This window comes from Pygoscelis adeliae, unplaced genomic scaffold, assembly GCF_000699105.1.
Source record: "Pygoscelis adeliae isolate BGI_AS28 unplaced genomic scaffold, ASM69910v1 Scaffold160, whole genome shotgun sequence".
In the NCBI taxonomy this organism is placed as follows: domain Eukaryota; kingdom Metazoa; phylum Chordata; class Aves; order Sphenisciformes; family Spheniscidae; genus Pygoscelis; species Pygoscelis adeliae.
This window is the reverse complement of record NW_008824035.1, coordinates 888,534-903,046: the sequence shown is the minus strand read 5'-3', so window position 1 is coordinate 903,046 and position 14,513 is coordinate 888,534. Positions and strand designations below refer to the sequence as shown.

Below are 14,513 nucleotides of genomic sequence, written 5' to 3'. Positions count from 1 at the left end.
CCCGGGGGCTTGGAGGTGGGCGGGGGGGGGCGCTGCCGGCCGCGCAGGTTGCCGCCGGCCCCGGCAGGGCGCTGGGTGCTTGCCACCCGTCGCTACCGAGGGAGATGCGGGCCCTGCGGTGTCGCGTAGCGTCCTGGTGCTGCTCCTCCGTGGTCCTTCTCTGCTGAGGCTGAACGTCTTCCCAGCCCGGAGCAGGGACTTGACTTTTCTTGGAAACAGTTAAATGAAGCGGCTTTTGCCCAGTTAAAGATAGTTTAGTGGGAAGTTTTCTCTTTAATGGGAAGCTTGCAAATTTCTGAGAGATGCATACTCCTAATGTCTGTTACGCAGGGATTTTGGTGCAATGTGTAACAACACAGGTATTGCTTTTAACTTTGGAAATAGTTAATGTATTAGAATTTGTTCCTGTTTGCATAGCTAATTGGATTTGAAATTGGATCTCATTCTCCTGAGTAGATTATGTGCCTGTTTGTGAGCTCCTGCCTGCTATGAATACATGTTTTTCTCTGTTCTTGATGATGCCAAGCTAAAAAGAAGGGATGTGGTTTCTTACCAGAGAAACAGTTAATTCAACATAAGACAAAAGTTCTCCTTAATAATAACTCTTTAAGAATGATATAAAATGAAAGCTTACAGAATAAATTTGGTAATAGTAAGCTCTTAATTAGGTCAATTGTCTAATATAAATAAAACTTTTTGTGCTGAAGTACTGCAGTAACAAGATAACTTTAACTGTTACACTGTATTTAGTGAGTACAGCTCTAAGGAGAGTCATGTGAAATTTCAGACATCTGAATCAGTCTCTTAAATGATAAGCTGTCATATAATTGGGGAAAAAGGAGTGCGTGTGTGTTACAAACAAGGTGATTCAAAGACTTGTATGTTAGATTGTATTGTGACCCCTTGATAATTTTTTAAGAAGTTATTTCATGTTTATCAAATGCTACTTTGAAGATATTCTTAAGCTATGTGGTATTTTTTTTCCTGCTAAAGCATGAATCATGATTTAAATCCAAAATAGTTCCAATATGAATATCCATGTTCCAAGAACTGGTAATCTGAACAATGTTTTATAGGTACTGGATTATGCTTGAATCATAACTAGTTCAAGTGCTCCCCCAGAAGTTTCTGATAGTACACTTCTGTCATTTGAAAACTGAAAGTGTATTTTCCTAAGTTTAACTGTATCTGAACTGTAATTTGCCTTCTGAATTTTTTTTTCTTCACTAATAAAGGTAAATCTATGCTTTAACTCAAAATAAACCATCAGTTAAGACTTCTGTTATCCTTCAGTAACCTTTTTCTGCTTTGCTTTTGCATTTCACCTGAAGAGATGCTTCAGGCCTATAAATGTGAATGCCAAAACCCAGTATTTTTACTGTTCGGTTTTTTTTTTAACAGTAGTAGAGATAATGTGGGTGGGTGTATCTTCATAATGTGCTGTTCTACTGGTTTATTAAGGTAATTTAATCAGGATTACTACATCATTTGGTTGTAAATGATCTGAACTTGCAAAGAGGATGCTGTCCATTCATGCTGCTTTCTGACAATCTAGCATTAAAATTAAACTTAGATGAGCTATGAGTGAGTTTAATAAGAAATGCGAATCTTCCCACTGGAAAAAAACTTTTTTTTTTCTCCTGTCGTTAGCTATTACTGCTGTGTTGCAGACAACAAACAGGAAGGAGTTTCAGTTAAGTCCTCCAGGAATACCAGTTAAAAGTGTAAACTTAAGGGAATTGCTGGAACTTACCCAGAATCCAAAGAAGAGTTAAAGCTTATTTTCAGAAAGCTTAAAAAAAAAAAAGTACATATCATTAATAGATAAGTAGTTATTAGCATTTTTGCTAGAACTGAAGTTTATCCCTAATATTTTATGGCTATGCTCCAGGGGAAGAAAACCCCCTTTATCTCAAATGTTAAAATTATTTTTAAAAAAGTCTTTAATTTTCTTAGCATGTCTTGATTAGTATTCCTTTCAGGTTTTATTTTTACACCGATTAAATGTGTTGTTTTCAGGTCACTACTGAACAAACTTAAGGCTATTGTAGTCTGATAGATCTAAACTCTAATACTTGTATACTTTCCTGCACTGTAATTATAGGATTTCCAAAACTCTTAATTATTTTGCTTTAACAGGTGACTGGTAGAAGAGAGAGACCTGTTCCTGACCATGTCGAGGAGAAAGTTGGAGAATAAAAGCCTTTCTGGCTTGTTAGCTACATCTCTGCAGACACAAATCAAGACAGACAATTTCCACAATTTTTATATGCTTGAATCAAAAGAGCTAGGAAGGTAAGATTATTCTGTTTATTTTAGGAAGAGGAATTTCTGCTGCAAGAGAATTCTTTGTACAATGATAGACCTTTTCTGGCAAACTTTTATGGTAGTAGATGGGGAATGAAGCATGCCTCTCCCCTTCCCCACTCCCTTCTTTGCAGTATCCAACAGATTCTCTAGGGACCAGGAAAAGGTACAGTGAGACATAAGTTGCTAGCCTTTTCCATGTCAGAGAGATTTAGCCTGTTTTCATAGGCATGTAGATCTGGGATTATGTTCCTTTTCTTCCATTTCCCCTGTCTAGTCACACATCACATTCCAGGTACATAAACTAAAGAAGAGATGACATAGGGTAATGCTGCAACACAAAGAATGGGGATTTTGAGTTGGTTGTTCCGGTTGTTTAGTTGAGTTTTTTGAAGTCCAGAAAACAAAGACCTTTTTCTCTCCCCCTCCCACCCTCAAGCAGTTAGTCTAAGTTTTTAACAACCTGCTGTTTCAGAGTAGTTTTGCAGCCTGCTTCCCTTGCTCATGTTTGCAACAGTAACATAGGAAATAAAAGAAAAAAAAATACCCTTGGTATTTATGATACCGTTTCAGACATCTGAGTTAATGCTTTTTTGAAATCATTGGGTTAATTCATACCTTGAAAATATTCAGGGAATTGGGTGTAAAGCCATGCAAGCCTGCTGCCATGGTCATGTTTCTAAGCTCCTTGAACAGAAATGGCATGGGTCAGTTTTACAGTTGTTGTGCCTTGCTGTGCTACATAGCGATCCTTTGCACCTGTAAATTGTTTTGTCAGCAAAGATGCTCTTCTACATGTGATTTTGTAAGCTCTTTAGCCTTCACTGTTCTCTCTTCTTTTTTTTTCCCTAGCATGTGCTTTATCTGGTACACTTTTATAAAAAGTGCACCTTGCAGCCCATAACTTTCCTCTTTTCTTACTTCTTTGTCAGCTCTAGTTTTGAATTCTAGGCTCTACAGAAGCAGTTTATATGCACCATCCTCTAGAATGCCAGTATTCTTAAAATGCTGGATTTTCAGATTATACATAGCTGTGAAATGATGTCCAAAGCAAACAGAAGTATAGGTTTTGCGTGAATTCCAAAACAGTGTCTTTAATACTTTCTGTACATGCAAAACCAGGCATAACAAAATAAGTGCCAAAATGCAAAGAAACAGAAGACAGAGTAGTATGTTTTCCAAACATATTTTTTACTTTTCCTGGCCTAACAGTGTGTGTATGCATTGTTTTTAATGTTTTAAGTGTTTAGAACACTTGAAGTGATGTAAAATCCACCTTTCTTTGTAGCTTCTCTAAAAGATTTAATATGCTTTTCTTTTTACTTGCAATTTTCTTCTTCCTCTTCAGGTTACTTAGTAAATGGTTCTTTTGTTCTTCTCTGCTTAAGCTTCCCAAGTCCCATTTCTTCCTCCCACACCCTTATCTTTTAGGTCCTTTGGTATTTAAGACACTGACTCACGAAGCAGGCAGGTTCTGTTTAGTGGGTTAAGTAGTTTTGTCCCCAGTGTGTGGATGGCTTGGCTTCTTTTGAAGTAGTTGAATTTCTGTGGTTTATAACTTGGGATATGAAAACAACTTGAAATCAGTTTTTATCTCGTGAAACTGAGCTGTAAAGCGTGATTGATAGGCAGTTGCTTTGCAGGCAACAAGGAGTAGGAACTGCTTTGCTTGCTTCAGTGCAACGCTTCAGATCTGACTTTTTTTGCATTTCTGGGGAAATTCCACTGCTCAAACAATTTTGTGTCTTAATAATTTTGTCTTAATAATTGGCACACTACAAATACAGTATAAACAAGTGGAAATTTTTACATCATCTCTCTGGACATACTGCTGACCCTCAAAGCTGTTATACCCGCAGAGACTAGGAGGAAGATGTGCAAAAACTACCAGGGAAGATCTTGCTGTTCTCATGAAACTCAGCCAGTTCCCCTTTTTTAATTTTAGAGAAACTTTTGTGGTTGACAGGGTGATGTGATGTTAAAATGAGAATGTAAAGCTGTGGGGGAGTGTCTTTGGTATATTACGAAATTCAGCTCAATAACTTCAAATGCTCTGCAATAATAAGCTGGTTTAACAATTGGGAAATGACTTGGCCATTTCAGACTTACAAATAGTTGCTAAAATGAAGAGTGTGCATCTTTCAGACTGTAAATAACTTTCACCTCTTAAATTAATTTTTCTCTTGAGTTTTGCACTCTTACCTTTCTAAATGTAGTGCTTTAAGAAAAGGACAAAGAAATCCTACAACTAATGGATGTTGAAATAAATGATGACAGAGAAGCTATTTTGTTGAATTTATTTCTAAATAAGCGATAACAGTATGATTAAAGGTCAACTTTACATGTTTAATAATTTAGTCAGATTTGTACAAACTGTATTTAACATATGGTTATTTGCAAATGGAAATCTGTTTGGTTTTTTTTCATGAGATGCTCAGATCTTTTTGATTAAATACTGAAGTCTAGATTTTTTTCAAAAAAGAGATGTTCCTTTTAGGCATTGGGCTTTTTGCACCAGAAGACAGGCAAAGCCTACAGGGCAACATAGTCTTTTCTACTAAAGAAGCTAATTTAGTTGAAAAAGTGCAGGTCAGACATCTCATACTGAGCTTCTTCATCAAGTTTGTTCTTAGTATGCTGTGGTAACAAAAAGCATGTGTGGAAAGGCCTTTTTTCAGACATAAGTGTAGATATTGTTCTTTGTACACAGTTCTATAACTGTTTTTAGAACTTTACACAATCTGTTTTAGTCCTTCAAGTTGTTTGTTTTAAATAATGTTTCTTGTATCATTTGAAAACACTTTGCAAGTATGCAACTAGGCATTTCTGGGAATGCAAAACTTGTGATTATAAAACTTTGTTTTTTCAGGAGTTTATAACTTGGCTTAAAAAAAATGCATTCCCCTCCCCCCCCTAATTTTTTAAAAGGTCAGCTTGGTGTTTTAACTACACTGTGGTTTTCTTTTAAAAACATTTCTTTGCCAAAATACATTTCTGTTTCCATACCTAAACAGTTGGCTAGGAAATAAATCAGCACACTTTGTCTAACTGTAATTGAGAAAGAGAATGCTAAGTAGTGGGTGTCTTTCTGTTAAGATGTTTTTAAACATTTTGCAGATACCTGTTTTTTTTTTTTTAGCTGTACTACATGATTTGTGGAGGGGAATTCTCTTTATGACTCTAAAATTTTCTGCACTGAAGATCTTCCTCCCTACCCCCAGCATACAAATATGCTTTATTTTTTGTATTCGTTCTCTACACTTCAGAGTTTTGCTTTGTTTATTACTGTATTCTGTAGGTGCTATAATGTCGTTGAGGTTTTTTTAATATAATATTGCCAACCTGAACAAAGCCCTGAGCAGCCTGGTGGGATCCCGTAGCTAGCCATGCTTTAAGCAGGAGGTTTTGCTGGAGACCTCCAGAAGTCCCTTCCAACCTGAGTTATTCTACGATTCTGTGATCCTACAGTGAGAACGTCCATGTAATCTGATACTCTTAATGCTTAGCTAGTCTGTGTAAAGGGAGTTGTACTGGGTCTCGCCAAAGCTTCATCTAGCTTAGTATCCTTTCTCCTACAGTGGCTGAAAGTGAATGTTCAAGGAATAGTGCAAGAACAAGCCAAACATGGCATTCCCCATATAATTTTTTTTTTAGTTTCCAGTTATTTGCCATGCCTTTTTATTTCTAATGGCAATTTACATACTTTTTATGTTTTAGGTCTTAATGTTTTCTCTTTTATTTTTTAGAGGAAGATGTGCTGTAGTTAGAAAATGTATAGCTAAATCCACAGGCCAAGCGTATGCCGCTAAATTTTTAAAGAAAAGAAGAAGAGGTCAAGACTGCAAAGCAGAGATTCTTCATGAAATTGCCGTGCTTGAATTAATGAAATCTAATCCTCGCATAGTTAATCTCCATGAAGTCTATGAAACAGCAAATGAAATCATCTTAGTGTTGGAATAGTAAGTATGCCTTCATCACGTTCCACATTTGTAGTTACAAATCTGTTAATATACTCATTTTTTGCATGAGTTGCCTGAACACCCAGAAGAATTATGACAGTACACTATATACATTATGCTAGTATATCATTATGATATACTTTATAAGTTCTTAGGGACTGTTTTGGTATGATTTATTTTCATGTAAATGCAAGAACTGAATCACTTGCTGTTAATTTGAATCTTTGGTTTTGTACGTGTTTTGTTACATCCGCAGCTAATGAGTTATGTCAAACAATATGGAATAAGGCATAAAACAAGATACACTGAAACCTGTAGTAGTTCTGTACTCAAAATTTTTTAAAAATGGACTGAAAGATACTTTTTTTACAAAAAGCTATCAAATAATAAAAAGATTCTTCTTTCTTCTCACTGCATAACTCAGTTTTGTAGACAATTTCACTCAATTTCAAATTGAAATATTTTTTTGTGCCTTTAAATATGATCTCAGGAGGGTAATTTTGATTAAAACTTGCCTGTTTAATTTGAACAGATTATTTCTTCTGCTATTTGGATTTTTGTAAAAAAAGCTCTGATCAATGTTCAGGTCAGGTGAACCTAATATAAAACCTGCATACAAATTCTAGGGTGTAATTTTTTTTTTTTCCCCTTAAAGAATCTTTCATGCAGGCTGGCTGGAGAGAATGTCCTTGAATCCCATAGAAAGTGCGTAGTGCTTTGATGCATCTTAAATAATAATAAAAAAAAAGTAGCCACTGATACCAAGTACACAGATTTCAGAGAAGCTGAGCATGTCCATGTTCTATGAACTTCAGTCACTGCTTGACAATTTTGGGGACTGAAAACTTGCAATTTATTTGCGGGTTCTGAGCTAGAAATTTAGTGGGTTTGTTGTTTTAAAGCTGTTTGGCTTTTGGAGCTGTTTCCTCCAAAATTCCCATATCTTTTTAGATGCCCTTGTGGCTTCTCATAAGCTCTGAAAACAAGTGTAATTTGGGAATCTAATTTGAATTATCTGTCATATTTGCTATAAGTGTAAATGTTTGGAATGTAAGGAACAAAAATGCAGTTTGTGAAATTAATTCAGAAAGTCTCTCTCTAGGTATGATTTAAGTTTCATGTACGAAGTATTTGAAGAGCTGCTAATGGTGGTCTGCACACACCATGACAAATTCCTTCAATTTTCCAAAGAATGTAGCTATGTAATCATAAAAAATGCTTTTTTTTTTCCCCCTGGAACTACATGATACCTAACATATTATTTGTTGTTCTGAGAAGACTAAAATAATAAATAATGTAGAAGTAAAGACGAAGTCCAGATGACAAGTTTTGAACTTCTTATCAAGAACAAGACCAAGTTCACATAAAAGCCATACTGATTTTCCTCCTGTTTCAGCTCACCTAACTCCATCTTGCTTATTGAAGTTCTGTAATGAAACAACTTCCTTATGCTACATTGGTGTTAACGGTATACTTTGTAGTAGTGTTCAGAAGTCTTGCAGTAAGCGTTCCTAGTTCTATTGGGATAAGCAGAGGGCTGATTACTCTTTTAAATTGTGTCCTTCTGTAGCAGAATACACAGATTTTTTTGTTTGTTTGTTTCTCATTATCAGAACTCTGAAGCAGTGCTTTAAAAGAATTGCAAGAAATGAGTCTCTTACTCATAAAATAGTTTATAAGCATTTCCCATTTAGCTGTATTTTCCCTCCTACATGTGGTCCTCGCTGCTGTCGGATTGTATTGGTGGGGTTCTTTGGAAGATGTAGTAGTAGGAACCAGTTTGTGTAAGCACACATTTTCTAAATAAAGGAGAGAAATGGATGCTCATATTTGGGAGTCTATGAGGACTCCCAAATGCTTTTCAGCGGAGCTGTTTAGCTCTTTACTCATCTGGTTGTCCACCCATCCAGACCATAACGTAGTAACTTGGATACAAGAATATTATGGGAGATAGTGTTGAAAATCTTGCTAAAGTTGAAGTAAATGACATCCACTGCTCTTCCCCTCATCTACATTTTGTCATAAAGGCAACTAGGGGAGGCATTACTGATACCCCACATAGCTCCAGCAGGTTAGCGACTGTGTTTATCTATGTTGTCCATTATCTAAGGTTTTTTTATAGACTCTATCATTTTGCTAACGATGAAATTCAGGTTTACTGTTCTGTAGTTTTGAGGTAGCCTTTTATCCTTAGGAGAGAGAAACTTCAGGCAGGCAGAGCAGGCTGAATAACGATTTCAAACCCAGCACGAAAGGCAACAGCTGACACTGTGGCAAAGTGTAGAAATATAACTAATAAACCACATGGAACACTGTTATTTCCATGCTTCCTTTATGCTGTACTAATAGTAGGGTTTTCTGTAAGTAAACAACAGCTTTTTTCTGAGGAAGACATACTTGAGGTGCTGTGTGAAAACATGGAGCTTGTCAATCTCATCTTTGTTGTTAGTGTGGAAATGGTAGATTTCAAAGTGACAGAGCTGAGTCCTTGTATTTCTGAATATTCTGTGTCTACTAGAGTTCTGGAAGATACTGCTCATTAACTGACTAGGCAACTGTATATTTAATCAGCAGCAGCGTGCTAGATTTTCTTCCTGGTACCTCTCTGATAAAAACACCTGATTTTTCAGTCTTCCATCAGAATGGCAGGACCTAGGGTGGCAAGTATGCAGTTTCTTCCCACTCCAGAAATAGTCTTCAGCAACTCTAGCAGTTCATTGCATTGGAGTTCCTACATTTACACCACAGCCACATCATGTAAAAAATGATGATTTTTACTCCTGAATTCAGAGAATAGGAATATTGCTGGGCTTTCTTGCTTTGAATTAGTTATGGAAGTGGTCTAATGGAAAAAAATTGCAATTTGACTTGAAGAGAAGGGCTGCTTCTGTTGGGGAATGATGATAGAATTCATCTTCCTGAAGGCATCTTCACACCCGCTTACACGAAAGCCTGCTTGAGCGTACCAAAGCATTATGAGGTTTTCAGCCACAAAGTTCTGTTTCGCTGTCTCAGCTGCTGTTGCCAGCTATGAGGAAAGAAAAAGCATCATCAGATTTTTTTTTCCTTTTCTAAGCGTTTATATGATGTCTCTTGGCACAAGTGTGTGTTAAAAAAAAGTAATAATATTTCCAGCCTCTCTGAGAATATGAATATGATAAATGAATATATACTGTATAAATAGGTACTACATATAAAATTTTTCCTCACTTAGGCTTGAAAATTCAAACTTAATATGTAAGTGTTCTTGAATGTGTTTCAGTGCTGCTGGAGGAGAAATATTTGACTTATGTGTCCCAGATCTGGATGACAGAATTGGTGAAAGGGATATTATAAGACTTATAAGACAAATACTTGAAGGACTTTGCTGCTTGCATGAAAACAATATTGTTCATCTTGATTTAAAGGTGAGGCTGCAGCAGACTTTTTAATTTAGTACTTTATGTTCAATTTAATATTATGATAGTCATTTGTTAAATACATAACAAAGATGAGGAGAAAAAGCAGTGTATTAGATTAAATAATTTTTAAAAATAAAGTTTAGCAATAAGTATTGCATAATAGAAACTGAAATGTCATTTCGTACATTGGGGTTTTTTGCAGCTTGCATTTTATTAATTGAGAATTAAATCTTTTGTATTCTAGCCTCAAAATATTTTGCTGAGCAGTGTCAATCCTCTTGGTGATGTAAAAATTGTAGATTTTGGTATGTCTCGGAAGCTTGAGAATTCTAGTGAACTGCGGCAGATCATGGGAACAACAGAGTATCTAGGTATGAAAGAGTTGCTTCACAATTTCTGATGTGTGGTTTTGAGAAAACAGAAACAGTTCATGTAATGTGCTTATCAACTTGTCCGTCATTACTGGAGAAAATGACAGGAAAAGGCAACATGTTTTGAGGTGTTCTTATTTTAGAGTAGTCAGCAAATATTTGCACCAAAAAAATCCCAAATTATATCAGTAAGTGCACCTCTGATTTCATGCCGTAGCATTTGCTGTGATGCAGACTGTTTTGGCTGTTAAATTCTTTTGATTAGAGTTGAAATACAACATTAGCATGCACAAAGAAATGTTCTTTGAATTAGGAATGCTGTTTAGTACGATGATTTAATAAGATTAAAATATTCCTCAGAAAGGGAAAGATTGCCATTAGCACTTGGCCCTCTCTGAGGGGCAGGCTTCCTTAAGGATCTGACGACTCAATTTTAAGAGCACTTCAATCTGTAGTGAATAACTTGCTATCTAGTGTATGCTAACAGCCACTGATCCTAAAATTGGCTTGGTCATCTGGCTTTGCAGTGTTAACATGCCAAAGGCTTTATGCATTCCCGTTAAAAAGCTATATACTTAAAAACCTCTTAGAAGAATCTTCTATGTGAATGCATCTGATCAGAAAATATCTTGGGACTTGGATAGAATAGACTTTAGGCCATATAGTGCCATTTTAGTGTGTACCAGTTAAGCATAGGTGTGTCTAATCAAGTGGAAATAGCTTTTTTCCACCCTTGTGGCTTGAAAATAATAAACTTGATTATTCAAACTGCATGTTTAGTCTCATAATAATGGTTGACAAAAAACTGCCAGAAATTTAGCGTATGATTCAAGGCCACTTGAATAATCTATCTATTAAAGTGTTTTTCTTCTCCCCATCTCTTTCTCTAGCTCCAGAAATCTTAAACTATGATCCTATTACCACAGCTACAGATATGTGGTAGGTTCTATATGTTAATTCATTTCATTGAGGTAGGCGTGACCACTTAACAATCTAGGGGCCAAATCCAGGCTCTGATGCAGTTTTATCTGGCTTCCAAGAATACCCTTCTGTTGGTGTGCTGACCAAAGGAGGGAGAGTTAGGAGGGGAAGGAGCCCTCAGGATATAATTTGGGGCTTACAGCAATTACTGTATATGGCTCTGTTGCACACCTAGTAGGGAATGCAGGTGGCTTCCGAGCATGCAGAGTATAGGTATTTGTTCTAAGGGAACAATAACAATGATTGGATAGAATACTTTAGGTATTAGTTACTGTTGGATGACATGCTTCAGGTATTTACTCTTGGACACTCCTCCCTCCTTACTTTTGTATCATTAAATAATTTTATTACACAAATGATAAGAAGTATTTTAACTTTCTACTTCTTATCTTTTAGAGCAATATCTGCAGAATGAGTCATAAAAAAAAATGCGACAAGTACCTTAAACTAATTCAAAACTTTATTAAGTATACCTTTGTACCCTATTAATTTCATGAGCTGTGTTAGTGTAAAGGCTAGCTTTGGGATGTTTCTTTAAAAACATAAAATATTCATATGCTCTTCTTAAGGATCTAAATAATTAAAATTCAGTTTTTAAAGTTGCTATGATCTAATTACTCCTTTGAAATTCTCAACTTGTGATAGTGTTTAAATCTGTTTGTAAATGTGTTTTAACCACTTATTATTTGCTTGCTTTTGTGGGAAGACATAAAACCAAACTATTGGCACTCTACTCAGAATGCCAAACACAGCATCTGCATGTTTCCATGCTGATGAGTACTAAGGTTTGATCTATCAGATCACAAAACCATTTTTATTACGCATCAAGAAACCATCTAAGACTTACAATAAATCACATGATGTGTGGTACTCACGTTCACGTTCTTAGGGAAAAACATCTCAGCAAGAGGATATTGTAACGCATGTCAATTGTACAGAAAGGTTGACTAAATCTGTCTTTGATACTTCATCCAGAATTGTAGTGAAAGATGGTTTTTATTTACATGCAAATTAGGTGGTCTATCTTATGGCAATTCTGGATGATAGAACTGCAAAATGTCCAAGAATGGGCTGTGTAAAAGTGATATATTTCCTTTTCCTAACAATCTCAGTGGGAAGAAAAGGGTACGTTGAAAGTAAGCAATTTTCAAAAATCCCTTCATTGAGATATATACATAGCTTTCCTTGTGTATGCATGTGCATACATGCTTGAATCGCATAAAAGTGAGATGTCGCATGATGTTTCTAATTCTTTGAGTGTGGCATACATCAGGAGGTTTGATCTGCAGCACTATAAATATGGGGGTTATATTGTTTGGGTATCCTAGTAGGATTATACATTGTGTTCTTATCTCAGGAACATAGGTGTAATTTCATACATGTTGCTGACACAAGAATCTCCATTTGTGGGAGCTGATAATCAAGAAACTTACCTTAATATATCTCAAGTTAACGTGGATTATTCAGAAGAAACATTTTCATCAGTTTCACAGCCTGCCAAAGACTTCATTCAAAAACTTCTCATAAAAAATCCAGAGTAAGTAACAAACTCCTCCAGGCAAGATATCTTATCTTTTATGTTTGTGGAGCACCTAGAAAAAGTGAATGTTAATTTGGGAGCTTAATAGCACTGATATGATCAGTCAGACATTTCACAATGTATTGGTATTATCAGCTGGGTATTTAAAAGTGCAGATTTATGCTTTTCCATAATGCATGAAAAGGGTCTTTGGTTCACTGTCTGGCTATTATTGTAGTCAGGCTTGTGCTTTGAGTTTTGTATTTTGAATTTCTTTATATTTTCATTCAGAGGACAGATTATTAACAAATTGATGAAATATATTCTAGAAAGGTCACATTCTTGTCTATAATTTAACCTTTTATTGCACAATTTGGAGAGACAAAATGCAATCTTTTGATGCAGTGTTTTCTTGTTTCCTGACTTATCTTTAATGTATCTTTCTACGTTAATTTTACATAAAAACTTGGGCATCTTGTGACTGAGTATATATTCTTCAGAAATATATAGTGCTTTGCCACGTTCAGTCTTCTAAAAAAATGTTCTCAATCAAAAGTACGAACTTCTTTTTGTTTGTAAGGCACATTTCCATAACTTTGCATTCTTTGGGAGTTCAGACGCTAATCAAGGCCTTTCAAAGTAGCTGAACTTTGAGAAGATAATTTTTGAGAGTGGGAGAATTATAGACGTAAACTGTGTCTGTGCTTGCTGTATAGCGTTAAATCTGGATATTTTTTAACTGTTGCACCAGCAAATGCAGTAAAAAAAAAAAAAAAAACAAAAAAAAAAAAACCACCCTAAAAGGTATGTAATGGGGAATAATATTTAGTAAAGTCAGTTAGTCATGTTCTACTAGGCATGGTCAGGTAGTGCTACACATTCTCACTTGTGGTGAGACAGTAGTCCCTGTCTTCTTCAGAGAGCCTGCAGCAAGCAGGAGTGACCCTGTTGTTTGGTTGCAAAAGAGAATCTTTGATAGGAGGGGACGATGGGAGATCGTATCCATGAAGTGCCTACTTCGATGAAGTAAGGACTCTGTATAAACTCATGTCTGGACAGGATCAAGGATGACCAGTCCTTCCTATTTTGGCATCTCACATAGAGGGTTTGTCAATATCAGGAATAACTCACAAAACCCATAGTATCATGAGGGAAGCAATTATGAAGAGCCTGCTTTGATAAATGTTAGTGTGGACCTGCAAGATGTTTGACATTCTGTCACAGTTACTACTTGCTTTCTTGCTTCTGGGCATCTCGGAGTCTTCATTATATCCTCAATAACCTTTTTTTTTTTTTTTCCCCCCCATTCCAATTCTTGATGACTATACATTCTTGAATCTTAAGAGGAAAAATCTGTCCTCAGGTAGTCAACTCTGTAAAGTTACAGTTCTCTGACCAAAAATATTCACGTTCTGGTAGAGTTAAGGACAAGTAGTGGGCTCTATTGCATTTCCAGCAAGTTCTGTAGAACTTAACAATGCAGAACATGATGAAAACTGTAGTAGCACTATACTAGGTTATCCAAAGGAACAATTTTGTAAGTCTGTATTTTATTTGGTAGTAACTACATTTTGGAAGGGTTTACACCAGTTTGTGATGAATTGCAAGAGTAAAACACTGCAAAATGTCAGATAGAGTTGATGGCATCATGTTATTTGGTCATCCTTGAAAACCTAATGACTGAATATTCATTAGCCTCCCTATTTACAGTGGTCTGTATAAAACATAGGACTTCAAAAGCATAAGCACGTGCACACATTATATATATGCACAGTGTTGAAAACGTTCCAAAAGAATCATAGAATCATTAAGGTTGGAAAAGACCTCTAAGATCATCGAGTCCAACCGTCAACCCAACACCACCATGCCCACTAAACCATGTCCCTAAGTGCCTCATCTACCCGTCTTTTAAATACTTCCAGGGATGGTGACTCAACCACTTCCCTGGGCAGCCTGTTCCAATGTTTAACCACTC

The 14,513-nt window shown here is 36.1% G+C and overlaps 1 protein-coding gene across 1 annotated transcript in view; it reads left to right on the top strand.

Annotated features, from left to right (window-relative positions):
- Positions 1–2,143: 2,143 nt before the first annotated feature.
- STK17B (serine/threonine kinase 17b) overlaps positions 2,144–14,513 on the top strand; it is a 14,816-nt gene continuing 2,446 nt past the window's right edge. Inside the window, exons 1-6 of the mRNA XM_009331455.1 lie at positions 2,144–2,295; positions 6,054–6,266; positions 9,529–9,673; positions 9,912–10,038; positions 10,929–10,977; positions 12,377–12,556. Coding sequence (XP_009329730.1) covers positions 2,174–2,295; positions 6,054–6,266; positions 9,529–9,673; positions 9,912–10,038; positions 10,929–10,977; positions 12,377–12,556 — 836 coding nt within the window. The 5' untranslated portion in view covers positions 2,144–2,173. The remainder of the gene's footprint in view (positions 2,296–6,053; positions 6,267–9,528; positions 9,674–9,911; positions 10,039–10,928; positions 10,978–12,376; positions 12,557–14,513) is intronic.